Source organism: Hoplias malabaricus, chromosome 17 (assembly GCF_029633855.1).
Source record: "Hoplias malabaricus isolate fHopMal1 chromosome 17, fHopMal1.hap1, whole genome shotgun sequence".
NCBI lineage: Eukaryota > Metazoa > Chordata > Actinopteri > Characiformes > Erythrinidae > Hoplias > Hoplias malabaricus.
The window spans coordinates 29,569,408-29,587,649 of NC_089816.1; the positions used below are offsets into that span (position 1 = coordinate 29,569,408).

Consider the following 18,242-nt stretch of genomic DNA (forward strand, 5'->3'; position numbering starts at 1 on the left):
GCTTAGGAGGACTGTTATTAGACGAGTGAGTATATAAAAACAGTGCTGTAGGACTTTTATGTAGAACAACTAACAGTTCATCATTTGCTAATTGTGGCTGCACTACTGGTCTTTGAAATACTGACCCCAATTTTACTTGAAGTGATGCTGAGTGCAAAGAAGGCTTCAATTACTTTGTGATGCTTGCCATTTCAATACAAGGATGTGAACAAGGAGCGTGGTGAGGAGGCAGAAATGTTTTTTTTTTTTTTCATTAGGTTCTCACATTATATTGATTGGCTATTCTTCAGCATACCATTCATCATTTTTAAATGTATCCAACAAGGACTAACCTATCTTGTAGCTTGTACTAAAAGCATCCGAGGAAAAAAATCAAGCTGTGGACCTAGATTGCATGATACAGTGAACGTACTCAATTTTATACCATAATTTTAACTAGTAAATCATGATGTATGATCTGCATGGCAAGCTTTAAAACCAAAATGTCACCTTACTGCTGCAGTGCTGTGTGCTGCACATGGCTGGTTTAAAAGGCTATATTGATTAACACAGGAGCATATTACTCAGTTACATCGTCTGCAGTATGAGGGTGATATTGCAGAAGGTTGCAGTATGCAAATGAACTTCCTAACCAATCTCAGTTTTTTCAATTTGAGTGATGTTAGCATTTTGAGCACAGATGTTTCCAGATGTTTTCAAAGACACTAAGTATTCTTGTAATCCACCAGAATGAATTATTCTGGAAAAGAAAAATAATAAATTAATAATTATTCTGTTCAATTCAGTACAATTCCATTCAAGCATCTGTGTAAAATGCTTTGTATAAGTGCCGTTGTCACAAAGCAGCTTTACACAAATCCGTGTCCAAGCCCCTAGTGAGCAAGCCAAGGAAAAATTGCCTTAGAACAAGCAGAAGAAACCTTGAGAGGAATCAAGTCTCAAAAGGAGAACGTGTCTTTCTTTGGGAAACACAAGATACCAAAATAATAACACAACAAATCAAGTCAAGTAATAAGGCATATGGCTATCACTAATGAATATAAAACAATGAATAATGAGGAAAAAAAAACTAACAAACAAAGTGTGCCTCATTAAAAAGCAGATATAATAGATTAAAAATATTAAAAAGGAAAATAAGACATTATCTAGAAACATTGCAATCAAATGCATGGTTGCCACTGGATCATGCAAGTACAAACATGAAATTAAATAAATAAATAATTAACACCTAATCCAAATTTTGCCAGAGGTGGAGTAGTGAAGCAGTGTGCAAGGCAAGATTTTTTTTTTTTTTGTTGTTGTTGATTGGCTATTCGTTTGACATCCATTGGTCATTTGTGAATGTGTCCATCAGAGTCTAAGCTTTATCATGGACTGAACTAAAACTGCTGAGTAAAAATACAGCTGTGGACCTAGATTTTATGAAACAGCAAGTATATACAATTTTCAGTTTTCTGCCTTACAACTAGTAGTATGACCCACGCAGCAAGTTTCAAAAATAGAACCAAAAGGTACTTGAACGCTTGTCACACACCTTACCGCTGCAGCCCCATGTGATGTATGTGGCTGGTGTTAAAGACTACATTGGTTAAGATAGGAGCATGGCGCTCTGTTATATCGTCTGGGGTACGAGGGTGATATTGCAGAAGGTGGCAATATGTAAATGAGCCATGTAAAATGTATAATGTTTTCTACTTAGTGGTAGGAGCATTTTGAGCACAGTCACAGATTTAAAAAAATAATATAATTATAATAATTTAGTTATTTAATTAATTCACACATTTATTCATTTTTCTGAAACTGCTTTACCCTGTTCAGTGTCATGGCCAGTCTGGAACCTACCGGGAATCATTTGGTGAAAGGCAGGAACATGCACTGGACGCTTATCCAGTTCAGGGTCGCTGTGGGAAAGCAGCCTTCCCAGAATTACTGGGTGCAAGGTGGGAACACACCCTGGAGGGGGCGCCTGTCCATGCAGGGTGTCACACAGTATGGACAATTATGAGTCTCCAGTCCACCTACCGATGTGTGTTTTTGGACTCTGGGAGGAAACCCACGCAGACACGGGGAGAACACACCAGTCTTCACAGACAGTCACCTGGAGCAAGGCTTGAATCCACAACCTGAGGACCCTGGAGCTGTGAGACTGCGATACTTACTGTGCACCACTGTGTCACTGTGTCATTGATCCGAATTGAATTGAATTTAACTGAATTCAAGTCCTTTCCATTCTACTCCATTCAAGCATTTGTGTAAAGTGCTTGGTCCAAATGCCTTTGTCACAAAGCAGCTTTACACAAATCCATGTCCAAGCCCACTGCGAGCAAGCCAAGGAAATATTGCCTTAGAGAAAGAAGAAGAGGAACTTACTTTGGGAAACACAAGATAGCCAAATAATAACACTTTTTTATTAGTGTTAGAGGTTGTGGGTTGGAGTCTCGCTATGGGTGACTGTCTTTGAGGAGTCCAAAAAGACACGGTGGTAGGTGGATTGGCGACTCAACAGTGACTGTGTGTGTGTGTTGCCCTGTGAAGCACAGGCTCCCTCCCCAGGTTGTGTTCCTGCCTTGTGCCCGGTGATTCTGGGTGGATTATGGACCCACCGTGACCATGAACTGGATAAGCGGTTCCACACAATGAATAAATGAATAAATTATACTAGGCAACCATTGACAACAAATGGGAGAATGTTTGAATTTTAAAGATTCTGGGTAGGCTCTGGACCCACCGCGACCCTGAACTGGATAAGCGGTTACAGATTGAATGAATGAAATATTTTCAAATATATATTGGGTATGTGCAAATTTGAGCAAGTCGATATAAATGTTCTCAAATTTAATAGAATGTTATTCCTCTGTTAATGAATATATGCTCAATGATTCATCCACATATGATTGTAGAGAATGAATATGCACAAAAAGACATTCACAGTCTCAGTTAACAGAAAATGTGATTTGTCCGTATAGTGTTGGCTTGGTTTAAAGGTGAGAGGAAGGCTGAAGAGGGGACAGATGACTCCAAGTTTGCTGCATTAATGCTCTCTAACAAGCAGCTCTGAGAGAAATGCAAATGACCAGCTATAGAATATAATTGCTAGTGTGCAGCAAGTTAGTTCATTTGTGCAAAGAAGCAATGACTGGACTGTAGGTGATGTACGGATGGTGCTTGGCATTGGGCTAATGTGCTCCCTTCACCCTGACCCCGCCGACACCGTGCATCGACATTTTTGTTAACCTCGGCAGAGGTCTGGGGGCGGGAGGGGATCGGAATAATGACCACTGCATAATGCCCCTTGTTCCTGGAGTGTCAGTCAATGAAATGGTTTCACACAGGCGCGGCCAAAGCACATCGAATCAAAGCCTGGAGCCTGGAATGTGCAGGCCAGCTTGAGCAGGAAAATAACCGACATGCGTGGGCAGACTAACAGCATATTTTCCAGCATTGTGGCACTTTTGCGGTCACATTACTAGCCAGAACTAGAGAGAACAGTTACAGTTCAGAGAGCTCAGAGTTAGCATGCAAAACAAAACAAATGGCAGAGCAGAGAAAACAAGCCCAGGGTTTCCAGATATACTAGTTCTAATCAGTGAATTCTGCTGCTTTAATGTGCCCCAACTGTAGACACAGATGTTCGGTCGTGTACAGTTTGTATAATCTCCACAGAAGAGCAGGAATACTCTAGAGGAGCTGCACATGAGCCTAAGATGCATTCAATGCCAAGTGTCATCAAGAGGTGTATACATTCCCAGCATAATTAAGTTCTGGGGCAATGAAACTACATTTTCCAAGATGATGGAGCACAATCCAAACCACTGGGATGAGCCAGAGTGCTGTTTGTGGTCCAGAACTAATCAGCCAACATCAGTAAAATCAAATGTTCTCAGCAATATTCAAACATCTAGTGTATATGTTACCCAGATGAGAGGCTGTTACTATAGAAACAGGGGTCAAACTAGCTATTGATACCTTCATTTTCAGGAGAAATGCTGGATGAGCAGTTGTCCACAAACATTTGGTCATACGGTGTAACTAGGAACCACAACATCATCCAGGGAGAATACATTTCTCCAAATAAATAAATAATGATAAAATATTAATGAAGAGCACCAGAAAGCCAATTATGAATAAGATCATATTTCATATCTTTCTCAAACTCCCCAATCAGTCGCTCTCCTACATTAACGGAATACAATTGTTCCGGCTCAAGGATTAATCTCTTTCCTGTGTTTCGTTAAATTTGCCCTTCAGGGGAACAGGCCGGAAGACTGGTAAAAGGGAAATAGAGAAATAAAAAAGAGAAAAGGAAGAAAGACTGCTCACTGGGGAAATGTTTGAGTTGGGTGGAGGTTAGAGTGTATACACACGCATAAGGTGTATCACTTGGTTTATAAAAAACAATAATGATTAATTACATCAGTTCCTGTATATCGTCATTAACAATTAATTATTCAAAATATTTATATTAGATTTTTTATTTGCTCATATTTGACCCTAAAATAGATTTTCTTGTTTTATAGTGTGTATGTTTATAACATTAAAGTGGACAAAATGAGCTTAATTTCAGTGATTTCAGTGATTTTAACCGACATTAACTTTTCATAATGACTCTTCAGAATAAATAATACATCAACTCTGACGTTAAAGCACACTGAAATACCGATGGATCCAAGCTACAGACATTTACTTCTACATACAGTTACACTGCAAAGATATTTAGAGAGACTTACTGTTTCTGAAACTTTCTGTAGTGTGAATCTGCGTTAAATCTTCCAAAGAGTGCAGTTTGGATGCTGTTAGCTGCAGTTAGTCTAGATAAACAGTTCACTGTGATGTGCTAATGTCTGAGAAAAGACACACAGCACATCACTACCATTTTTTTTGTTTTTACCTTCTTCTTAAACCACTGTATAAAGGTACGTACCATACATGAGTATTATTAAACACATTAAACACCCATAGGATGTTTCAGAATCACCGCTTTGTTCTTTGTTCACAAGAACAAACTTTGAAAATGCATTAAAGAAACACTAGCTAGTATATTTACCTTACAATTATCTTAAAATACTTCAGGACCATTGTGATGCTCTACTGACCTGTAATACAGACCTGTTGCTAATCCAGGCTCAGTACTGCAGAAACTGGACAGTGCTCATTCATTATCTGTAACTAGTTCAGGGTCGCGGTGGGTCAAGAGCCTACCTGGAATCATTGGGCCTGGACGCCAGTCTTTCACAGGGCAACACAGACATTCACACACTCATACCTACCGACACTTTTCAGTCGCCAATCCACCTACTAACATGTGTTTTTGGACTGTGGGAGGAAACCGGAGCACCCGGAGGAAACCCACGCGGACACAGGGAGAACACACCAACTCCTCACAGACAGTCACCCGGAGCGGGAATCGAACCCACAACCTCCAGGCCCCTGGAGCTGTGTGACTGCGACACTACCTGCTGCGCCACCGTGCCGCCCCTGGACAGTGCTGTAAAATTGAATTACACTCTGCAACTGAAGGAAGAGTCCAGGAGCAAAAACACCAAATCTTACATAGTGTTCTTTTAACAGCATTAACAAAGCTTCTTAAAATTTTCTATGAAGCTTGTATTTATAAGTCTTTATAAATACCGTTGTAACTCTTTGTATCTTGGTAACAGTGCTTTGTAATAATACTGATAAACTCTAATAATGCCTAATAAGACTCTTAAAAAGAGATATTTTAAAATGTATACACACATGCCATTATTAATTACAAAGCCTGTTAAAATAAATAATGACCTGTGTATAATTATAAAGTAACTACAATATGTATTAATTATTACAAATAAATTATAAATATTTAAAATGCTAATACTAAGTGCTACAAGTCAAGTGATTGATGGTTTACACTATTATTTATTATAAATAAAAAAATTTAAATAATTTTACTTGAATGATGGAATTTAATTAATTTATAATCAGTTTAAAATCTTTAATGGGTATTACAGGTATATAATTATGCACAGTATTATTATCATAGTCTGCCACTGCATCTAAACAAACAAAGCAGTTCTGCTCAGTGACATGGCGGTGAGTTCTCTGAGTTTGACTTCATTTCCTGAGGTCTGACAGACTGTGGAAACCTATGCTGTGGTCCAATGAATCTGCATTTCAGCTTATTTATGAGAAAAGTAGAACTTGAGTTCTCTGCCTCAAAACAAATAAGACCATCCAAACAGTTATTAGTGAAACATTCAATAGCCAACATCTATAATGATACAGTGGGTGTATCACAGTCTACAGCATGGGTGACTCGCACATGTATGCAGCATTTATGTGGCATTGTAGAGAAAATGCTGCCCTCAAGGTAACAGTTTCTTGGGATGTACATGGTTATTTCAGCAAGACAATGTCAGGTCTCATTCTGTACATGCTACAACAACATGCCTTCCTAGACACAGTCTAGGCCTGCTGTCTCCTATGGTACTTCATTAAGAAAAGAATTAGGCAGTCCACCACAGACAGTAGGTGAAGTCTTGTGTTAAGTATGACTGGGTCACAGAATCTACTACAACAACAATCTACAACAAATTGTATCCTCAGTTCCCAAATGATTAAAGAGTGTCATTTAATGTATGTCTAGTGATACTTGTAGAACTATGTTTATAAGTTACAAAATAATAAATGATTGTACATTATAAGAGCCTTATAAGGTATCATTGGAGTGTAGAAGTATGCTTACAAAGCACTATTACCAAATTACAAACAATTTATAACTGCACTTAAAAAGGCTTATACATAGAAAATGTTTCAAAAAATGCTTTAATTTTAACATTCTCATAGACGTATAAAATGCCAAAATATAAGTCTTCAATATAGCTTTTTTTTCAATAGTTTTTCAGACCTTGATTAACAAATCAGGCCTGAGGGATATCACAATTTTTAATAAAGAACTGTGACCTGAATCCAGTATCCAAACTTTATAAATTCTCAGACTAACACTCAGCTACCAAGGGCACCTCTAAGTAACCGTCTAAAGACCTGGAAAAAGTAATCAGTGTCCACAAGACTTGGGAAGGCTATAAGAAGATAGCAAAGAATTTTCATCTTGCAGTTTCAATAGTGCAGAATGTTATTAAGAAATGGCAGTTCAGGGGAACTGTGGAGGCCACAATGAGACCAGCAAGGCCAAGAAAACTCTAACAGAACTGCTCGCATGTTGGTAAATCAAAGAATCTGTGGGAAGGTTTAGCTGAGTCAGAAGTGGTGGTGCATCATTCCACTGTGCACTGTTGCTTGCACAAACATAAGCTTCATCGAAGGATCATAAGAAGGTCTGTGACCTTGTCACAAAACACAAGGCTTAAAGTATGCCTCAGAAGATCTAGACAAGTGAAATGAGCTTTTGAGACATATGTTCTGGACTGATTAAACATCTGACGGCCACAATTTTTAAGTGTAATTATAAGGGGAAAAAAAGGGCACTGAATTTCATGAAAGGAACAAAGGAACGCCTCACCAACTGGGAAGTATTTTGGGGTGGGTGGATAATATTGGACAGGTGGAAAGAAGAATACCATCAGATCCTGGAAGCAAATATCAAACATCTGTTTAAAGGCTAACGATGGGAAGAAGATGGCTGCTACAACAGGATAATGATCCAAAATATACTTTAAAATCCACCAGGGACTGCTAGATGAGACCCAATGGAAGCTTTAGGAATGCTACTCACAGTTCCCTGACCTAAACATTATAGAAAACTGGATCGGTCTTAAACAAGCTACAAGTTTTTCTTAAAAATAATGACTATTAGCAAAGAGGGTTTAGGGGTGGAGGGGTTCTACTACAAGAAATGAAAGACTTTTAGCAGCTACACAGTGTGTTTGCAAACTGTGTGTTGTGTATTTCTGCCAAAGGGAGTGTTACAAAGAACTGACTCCAAACTCTGTGTGTGTATGCTATATTCACTGTCCATTCTCCCATCTCCACTGACCACACAGTAGTACTTGTATTTCTACAACTACAGACTGTAGTTCCATCTGTTGCTCTGCAGATTTTTTATCTTGTTCTTCAATAGTCAGGACCCATACAGGAACAACACAGAACAGGTATGTTTGCTGGAGTTTTTAAACTCTGCCATAACACCATTTTCTTAAGAATAGTCCACCAACCAAAACCACTGAACTAACAGCATCTTGTGGGTGACGTCCTGTGTCCATTGATACATTGAAAAAGTATGTTTCATTGTCACAGCTTCTGATTTTTACCAGTTTTTTTTTTTTTAATCATCCCTTGTGCATATCTTGTGATGTTTTCAGTTTCTTTTAATATAATCGTAAAGTATATCTTTGCTGTTCAAAGAAAAACATGTATCTAATAAAAGAGTAAATATATAGAAGGAAAAAACTTTTAGCTTTCGGTGGTAGGCAAAAGTAAATTTAGATTTTTATTTGTCCATTCATCATGAAATTTTCACACATTGTGAAAGACATCTGCTGTCTTCAAATGATGTATTAAACAGAAAATAGACAAAAAAATGGAGATAAATGTATTTCTTTGGACAGCAACAATATGTATTTTGGATAGAAATTCGTCCTACCAACAACATATGTGAGCAGTAGAGCCAGCGTGACGGTGATGGCGGTGGCACTAAGGGCAGTACACTTCCAGTTGCAGCACTTGTACGGCTTGTTGAAAGTGAACATGGGCCGGGAGAAGTTGCTGCGAGGCAGGGGCCGCGGGGGCGGGGAGTAAACTGTGTTGGACGTAAGAGGGTAGTTTTGGTTGGCCGCACTCAACAGGGCAGAAGACCCCGAGCCATGCTTGAACAGAAAGTGCCTGAGGAAAAGGAACAGTGAGAGAGAGAGAGAGAGAGAGATAATTAAATATATATTTTTCCTGCAGCCGCAATGTAGAAACATATAAAAGGACATACATGAAAAAAGTAAGCACAGCAAATCACAGAGTGAGAAAACTGGGCACTTGGTAAATATGCGCCGTGTGCTGGCCTAGCGGTAATATTAATATTTAATATGAAATTTTAATCATATAATTTTTTTTATATGAATACTTACAGTTTTTCCTGTAGACACTTGCAGAGAAAATAAAGTAACTGGATTCCTGCCTTGTTATTTTATATATAAAACTTTATGCTTTATACAAAGTACTTGGCAGAGTCCATGCAATGTTTTTTTTTTTTTTCTATGTAATTTGTGTCTGTATATCTATTTATTCTTAGCTCAAACTATTAAAACTGAAAACAGAAACTGAATGAAGAAGGAAAAGCAGATTTATCACTACTATTAATGCTATTGTTGAGAATAAATGAATAAACAAATAAAATAATAATAAAAATAATAATATTTTAAATAATAAGAAGCTTTCTTATTTAAACACTTCACTTATATGGAACATTTGTATGATACCTGACAATACTGCCATTGTGTTACACAAGTTGATTTCTGAGCTAGATAATGGGGATAGGAATCATGTCTACATGTTGTACTGCGGCACACAGAACTTAGAGGGGCACTGCAGCGCCCCTCTGATTGGCAATCGTAGGAGCACAGATGTGTTTCAAGTGAAAAGTCTGTTAAACACATTATAGTGTGAATATGTGACTGGTTGTTTTGTGGTGTATTATGATATTATACATTATCCGTTATAAATGGCTACAACCAAAATAAATTGCTATGAGCTATGATAACCTTGTCTGTTGCGTAGGTGATTTGGTTTACAAATGTCCATTAGTCAGTGGAAAAAAAAAAGAAGAAAAACTGGCTCTGACTGAAAGTGTTAGCTGCTCACACATCTGGAAAAATGTGGCATTATGGAAAATGTAGTGTCTGCAGTAAATTTGAATGGCATGTCCAGTAGTTCAATTCAGAATAAAGTTGACATGGTTCCGACATGAATTTAGTGAGACACAGCAACATTTTCAGGGGGCCCAGTAAATTGGGTCTTGTGGCGACCCCGCTAGCTAACATTAAAGTGGTGAACAAATATCATTTTACAAAACAATAATTGCCAACATAGACTGATAGAGTGATTTAATTGGTACTTTCTGATTGGTCAAATTCTGATTGTTCAAACTCCAGTTTACATTCTGGATCAGTGGCATAACCAGAAGTTGATGCTGGGTGCAGTTTTGCAAAAGACGGACACAATTACTTGTCAGCTGGGGCAGGGTGGGGTGTGTATATATTTATTTAAGAATTATTTTAACACTTTCTTAGGCTACCTGTTATATTTCCTACAAATTATGAGTCATGAGTTAATTCATTCATTCATTCATTCATTCATTCAGTCAGTCACATTACTATGTGAGTTCAGAGTAATAAGTGTGCACCTACCGAGTACATCAGCATTTCCTTGGTTAGTACAAAATGAAATTTGATATAAAAAACTTTTACGGGTACATTTGTGTCTAATGATAAAACATGCCTCAGAGACTGCAGGATCGAAAACAAACAGCAGCATGTTCCAAGACAGGAGTGAAAGTAATTTTTAAAATGTGAGCTTTAAAGTTCAGTGCTTGAAGGGATAATCCGGGAAATCCAGTCATAAATGTAGTGAAAAGATAGTAATTAACACAATTCAATGGTTAACCCCTCTCTCTCTCTCTCTCTCAGAGTGTGAAACATCCAGTTACCTGGTCAGCCTCAGTCCTCTGCAGGAGGGGAGGGAGGGGAAAGAAAGAAAGAAAGAAAGAAAGAAAGAAAGAAAGAAAGAAAGAAAAAAAGAAAGAAAGAAAGAAAGAAAGAAAGAACTAGACAGTGTGAGAGAGAAAGAGACAGAGAGAGAGAGAGAGAGAATGAACAAAACAAAGAACTATAGTATGATTATGTGTGAGAGAAGAAAAAGAAAAAGAAAGAATGAAAGAAAAAAGACAGAAAGAAAGAAAGAACTAGACAGTGTGTGAGAGACAGAGAGAGAGAGAGAATGAACAAAACAAAGGACTATGGTATGATTATGTGTGAGAGAAGAGAAAGAAAAAGAAAGAATGAAAGAAAAAAGACAGAAAGAAAGAAAGAAAGAACTAGACAGTGTGTGAGAGAGAGACAGAGAGAGAGAGAGAGACAGACAGAGACAGAGAGAGAGAATGAACAAAAAGAACTATAGTATGATTATGTGTGAGAGAAGAGAAAGAAAAAGAAAGAATGAAAGAAAAAAGACAGAAAAACAAAATAAACTAAGAGGCAGAGAGAACAAAAAAAAGAATAGGAGAGAAAGAGAGGCAGAGAGAGAGGGAGAGAGAGAGGGAGAGAGAGGAAAAACAGAACAAGCGATTTGAGACCCACTCCAGCCCCTTCAGGGGAACATCACAAAAGCAGTTCTACCCCAGCTGCGATTCCCACCATTTTGAAATATGACAGAGATCTAGGGTGCTTTTTGTTATTCTCGCCAGTCCACAGGCAATGACATCATTTATGTGATTTTTTTTTTCTTTTTTTCATGTCTGCAGAAAAAAAAATCACTATCTTTAAATAGAAATCTCTATTTATACATCTTTCACATTTCCTTGATTGTCAAAGACAATATCCACAGGCTACACCCAACAGCCTCCAATCTCATATAGGAGCCCATATTTCCCTGGAGGACTCCCCAAGAAAATGAGTGTTACTTCACTTCAGGAGATCTGCCCGCCAGAAGAACTATTCTTAACTTTCAAAAGCTGATGAAAAGGACTTCAATTAGAAGCCTCACACGAGCCGGGTCATGTTCTCAGGCATCAGGCAGCTCAATATCTTCCACTCAGGTCTGTAATTGCAAGCATTTTTCATTAACACCATGAATTCGGGATATGATATCATGGCTGTTCTCAACAGGTCTAAATAGGCATGCTTTTGCTAAAAGCAAACACATCTCTGCAGTAATAACCAGTGAAATATATTCTCATTTTCCTGTATAAACTCAGAATTCTGAAGCAATTTCAAATCCAATTCAGTTTTTACTGCTTATTAAAAAATGGTTTCTGCAGCAGTATGCAATCAAATAATTGCTTTATTCATTCATATTCTGTCCAGTTGATCCTGATCAGGGTCAAAGTGGCTCCAGAGCATACCCAGAATTACACACAGTGCAAGGTGGGAACACACTCTGTATAGGACGCTAATCCTTCGGTGGGTACCTCACGCTCCCCCAGTCAGTAAACCACTCACTCTTATGGATAGAGCCAATCCAGCTACCAACCTGTGTTTTAGGTTTATGTGAGAAAACCCAAGATGTGAACTGAACCCTGGGCTCCAGGACCTTGGAGGTGTGAGGTAGCAACAAACCATACTCACCCCCTCCCAATCAAATGAATGCTTCACAATGCAAAACAAAATTTATCTCAAAAATAAACTAAACCCCTTACCTTTAATGCTTTGTAATAACTGAGAATTTATCAGCAATATCCAATAAAATCAACATCTCTCATTGCCTTGAAAACACAGGTATCCAGAGCAATAGCCAATCAAATCAATTCATTTCAGCCCCTTAACAGCAATAGCCTATTAAATTGACTGTCTACATTCTCTTCAAAAATGCATATATATATATATATATAGCAATATCCAATCAAATATGTTATCTTTAAAAAGTGATTATCCTAATGTTTTAAGAACTGAAAATCCTAATCTTAACATTTATTTTATTTTTTAAAAAACAATTATTAACCACTATATGCCATCATATCATTTCCTCTCATTCCCTGTAAGAATCCAAGTATGTAGTATTTAACATCCAATCAAATCCATTACTTTCTCCATTTAGAAGACCATTATCTACAGTAGTATCTAATCAAATCAACTCCTCTCACTCTTTTAAAATCCCAAGTACTTTCTGCAGTATCCAATCAAATAGTCGTCTCTCGTCCCCTTTTAAAAACGTGTATTTGCAGTGGTTCCTGATCAAATCAACTCCTTTCAATACCTTACCAATATCCAATCAAATCAAATACTCGTAGACCCTTTAAAAAGGAGTATCTCGCAGCAACATGCACTTAAACCAGCTGCTCTCATGCTCTTTGAAAAAGGAGTATTCAGCAACAACATCCAATCACATCAACTCTATGCATTCCCATTATAGACAAGTATCAGCAACAATATCCCCAAAAAATAAATTCTTCTCTTTAAAATAGGAGCATTCCACACGATCCAATCAGAGCAAGTCTTTCTATTCCCTTTAAAGTATCTACACCAAACTACGATCAAATCAATGTGTTTCACTCTCTTTAAAACATCAACAATATCCAATCAAATCCATTAGAAACCAAGAATCTATAGTAATCTCTAATTAAATCAACTCCTCACATTCCATTTGAACAAATGAGCGTTCTGTAGCAACATTCAATCAAATAAACGTCTTTCATTCCAATTTTTCCCACTAAATACCTGCAGAGATATCCAATTAAATCTGCGCCTCTCTTTCATATTTCAACCCAAGCATCTACAGCAATATTCATTAAATCTACCCTTTCCACTTCCTTTAAAACATGAATATTCCATAGCAATTTGTAATTTAATCAAATCCTGAAAATCCGAAAAATAAAGAAAAATATTGCACATCTACACAGGCATCTAGCCATGCAGCAATCTAATACACTTAGTTATTATTATTATTATTTTTTGCTTTGCCTTAACATCACCCTGGTGTATATTCAGAAGTTTTAGAACTTCCAAAAACAGCTGCTCAAGCAGATTTCCTCAGACTCACGCCAATTGTTAGATGAGCTTGCGCCAGAAATAATGGCAGCTAACACACACAGAATGAAGATAAGTTTACACCTGCACAAAATCGTTGAGCGCTATCTTAAGGGAGTGGATGGGAGAGGAAGAAGAGACGGGGGAAAAAGAAAAAAACAACTTTGATCAGCCTCTGTAAAGCAGCAGTTCAATGTCAAAGTGTCTGGGATAAGCACACAGCCAATTTATCTCCGATAGGCTCTAAGCACTAATTAATCAGTTCGGGAGCCGCCTTAATGACACAACAAACAAAAAGCTCAAAAGCATTTGTTGCAAAATAAGCGACCAAGTAGTGGGGAATACGCTTGTGTTTGTCTTTATTTTCCCTGGTACAGCCTATAAAGGTGATGAAGGTGAAACGATTCCACTGGTGAAGTGGAGAGAGAGAGAGAGAGAGAGAGAGAGAGAGAGAGAGAGAGAGAGAGAGAGAGAGAAAGAGTGAGTGAAAGTGAGAGAGAGGCAGAAGGCACGTCTCATTTCACCTCCAAGCTGGTTGCAGCTGTTCATGGGAATTGTTCATCCTGACTGCTTATCAATTATCACTCCTCCTAACTTGACACTTCTGTCTCAGTGTTCTACAGCTTACTCCGTCTGAAAAAAATCCCCCTGAACATTTTAGCTGAATGTCATCCAAAATAAAAATTATGTTTATGCTTTTATTAATTGAGCACTTGCAAAGAAGTATCAAATTGTGACTTTATTAAAAAACAAAACTCATGATGCCCTCTATTTAAAAGACAACTGTCACTATAGCATTTCCTCTCTTTACTTGACTGTATTTTTCAATGTAAATGTAAGTTCACCCTGTAAAACTGTTTTTCTCGACTGCTTCGACTGCATCAGCAAGCAGTGCTACTTAAAATTGGAAATGGCTGATATGGTTTTTTCATTGGAAGAACTCAATTGTTGCTGCTTGTTTAATGCACTGCCAAAACATGCAGTTTTGAGCAATTAAACTTTAAAACACACTGTGTTAGCCAGTGCGGGCGTCTGTTTGGCTGACATGGCAAATCTGGGCAGCTGGCAGTCGCCTCCAGCGCATGAGGCTGTCCAGTGGCAAGGCATTAGTGGTGGTTCAAAAGGTGGTGTCTAGCGCTACATGTCTCAGGGGAAGCATATGCTTGCATTCACCCTCCCAGGTTGGTGGTATCGTTGGTAATTTGACGTGTCCTTGCTAGTTATCGAGTGGAATTGGTGAAGAATAATGAGAGTGGTTGGGATTAAATATAAATCAATATATCATATAAGTCACAACTTATTATGATTTTATTTATTTATTCATTCATGTGATCTTAATTTTGCTTCTGATAATGTCAATAGACAGCGCTGGGATCTTGGGTTCAAGTCCCATCTGGGTGGAATTTCCATGTTCTCACTGTGTCTGCGTGGGTTTCCTCCGGGGGCTCCGGTTTCCTCCCACAGTCCAAAAACATGGAGAGTAGGTGAATTGGCTTCTGTAATAACTGTCCTGGTGTGAGTGAATGAGTGTGTATGTGAATGAATGTCTGTATGTGTGAGCCCAGATATAGATTGGCGCTCTGTCCTGGGTGAAATCCTAGTGCCCGATGCAGTCCTCCAGGTGGACGGTCGTTCCTGGTCGAGAGTATGCTGTGCGCGTTTGGCTGCTGCTTCTCACCAGTGTGTGTGTGTGGAGTGAGTGTTCTGAGGCAGGAATACACCCTGGAGGGGGCGCCAGTCCTTCACAGGGCCAATGTCTCAACTTGTGTTACTTATTTGTTAAATTTAAGTCAGTTCCATTTGGTATTTTACATCTAAAATTACAACAGGCTTAACAAAATTTCAGGCTTTAAGGCTAAAAGTTGAACAAATGAAAAAAAGACTAACAGGCTAACATTTGCCAAACTGCAGCTGGTTCGCCAAATATCACGTATGGTGAGCAGGACTGAGTTTGGTCAGAAATAAAGCCACATAATTAGACTTGACTTGCTGGCCCTTTCAGATATTTATATTTAAACCAATCATTAATTTAAATAGTCACTGCATTCCCCCTCAACACCCCCAAGCTCCAACACCCCCCCCCCCCACTTCTCTCACTCTCTCTCTTCTGAACGAAAGCAGAGGATCTAATTACGGGTAGATTCATATCTTATTAAAAACCTTTCTTCATGGCTGGCTGGGTGCCAATCTCATCCCAAGTCATTTAATGTATGAATTCAGCTGTTACCAAGTCTTCATTAAAAATGCAAACAGAATATTTGTCTTGCTGTATGCTTTCTGAGACAAATTTCTACATACTGCACACAAGGAAAAATAGCTAGATAGATAGATAGATAGAGAGAGAGTCGCTTTGCACAGTCATTATCAACACTGTGGCTGTTTAGAAAACGTTTTAAGGAAATTGTTCAGAGCGCAGGAAATCTGGCACTGCTGGCGGTCGGCGCAGTGGAAGACGGATAAAAGTTAAAATGGAAGTTACAAATCTGACAAAGTCTTTCTACAGGGCCACAGATGTTCGCACAAATAAAAACGAGTCCAGATGGGACGCGCAAGGCAAGTAATAACGCAGTCGAAGCACCACGTCTACTATTATTATCAACCCAGAGATATTACCTATCACAAGCTTCAATTATTCCGCAAGTCATCCCATAAGGATTCTTTTACGGCAAAAGTCTGACATATATGGGGCATTAGGAAGCAAATATTCCATCCTTGTAAAAAAGAAATAGCCTACAAAAGTATGTAGAAATTACTAAAAAATAAGCATGGTTTAATAACAGAGACTGCTTATTAATGCTTAGAAGACAAGTCATTGCTGATACAGTATTGACTATGTACTTACATATGTTGTTATGTAGTAAATCACATTCACACATTCATATTCCCATTCAGTATAAAAAGTCTTGTTTCTGCACTTCTGACTGATGGCTTTTTGATAGAGATAGACGTGCACAAACTGCTTTTAAAATCTCCATAGAGAAGCACACCAAATACGTTATTATCCACAGTGATGACTTAAGCATCACAGATCAGGAGTCAAAGAGTGTTCAACTGTCCTTTTGCACATGGCCATCATCCCCAACATACTAGCTGGTGTGGCCATGTGTTACAGCAGAACTGGATAGCATTCTTCTCCAAGAATATTGAGGTATGTAGTGAAAATATGGTAGCAGTAGTTTAAAAGAAATTTTTAAAAAATGTGTGTGATTGGGGTAATCCTAGCTAAAGGGGAGACTGATAATTAATCAAAATTGTTTAAAATCATTTTATATAATGTATATAATATAATTATGTATAAAAATCAATCAATCATCAATCATTATCTGTAAGCGCGTATCCAATTCAGGGTCGTGGGGGTCCAGAGCCTACCTGGAATCATTGGGCGCAAGGCGGGAATACACCCTGGAGGGGGCGCCAGTCCTTCACAGGGCAACACAGACACACACACACACATTCACACACTCACACCTACGGACACTTTTTGAGTCGCCAATCCACCTACCAACGTGTGTTTTTGAACTGTGGGAGGAAACCGGAGCACCCGGAGGAAACCCACGCAGACACAGGGAGAACACACCAACTCAATTATGTATAAAAATGTTAAAGCTATATTTATTGGTATTTATTTGTTATTTTTAATGCACCCTAATACGTATATTAAATAACATACAGAAGAGTGCCCTCTATTTAATTTAAAGGAAAACTAGGCAATATTTTACCTTAAAATTACAGTTTCAAAATAACTGTAATCCTTCACTGACCTGTAATATGGAGAATAGAGACCCTTTTGTTTCTAGTCTGGGCTTAGCACTGCAGAAACTGCACTATGTTACTTTTGGAGGAGGGTATAAACACACAACCCCTCCCTGCCCCTTGATTTCAGCACAGTGCTGTATAACTGAATTACACTCTGCAAGAGTACGGACAGCCCAGGAGCAAAAATACTAAACTTCACCTAATATTCCTTTAGAAGAAAAAAAATCTGAAAATATAATATTGATTTATTAACTATGTAAAACAGGGTACAGTAATTTTATTGTATAAAAGAATGTCCAAGCTGTGTGAACTGACCTGGTCTCCAAAGGGATGTTGCTGTTGAGGACCCAGTTGTTGTGGAGCTGGCTGTTGTCGGGTTGTCCAGAGCTAGTGTCGGTCACTTGATTAGTCTGGCTGCGCAGGGGCATGGTGTTCCTTTGCAGCGTGACATGGGCGTATGGAGCCGGACGGGCGCAGGTGCAGGCGTGGGGGGGTGGAGGAGGTGGTGGGAGGGGCCGGAAGGTGAACTGACCACCTGGACTACTGGGAAGTTCTGCAGAAATAAAGACATACAGAGGGAGAGAGAGAGAGAGAGAGAGAGAGAGAGATTTAGAAATTTTCAAACTTGTAACTTCAAGCCTCATTAATCTACGTAGAAGCAAATTAACAGTGCAGGCAAAATGGTTAAAAGATAAAACATCACACTACTTTGAAGACATTTTCTCAAAACAGTATATGCAAGATATTGCATTTCTAAGAGGTTTTAAAATTGGAGTTGGACAAAATACACCAGCAAAATTCAAAAGCTGTTATGAAATTTTT

General features: G+C 38.4%; 1 protein-coding gene across 1 annotated transcript in view; it reads right to left on the reverse strand.

Moving 5' to 3' along the window:
* LOC136674158 (teneurin-1-like) overlaps positions 1-18,242 on the reverse strand; it is a 362,280-nt gene that overhangs the window by 208,297 nt on the left and 135,741 nt on the right. Inside the window, exons 4-5 of the mRNA XM_066650044.1 lie at positions 17,736-17,973; positions 8,579-8,817 (exon numbers count right to left, since the gene is read on the reverse strand). Coding sequence (XP_066506141.1) covers positions 8,579-8,817; positions 17,736-17,973 — 477 coding nt within the window. The remainder of the gene's footprint in view (positions 1-8,578; positions 8,818-17,735; positions 17,974-18,242) is intronic.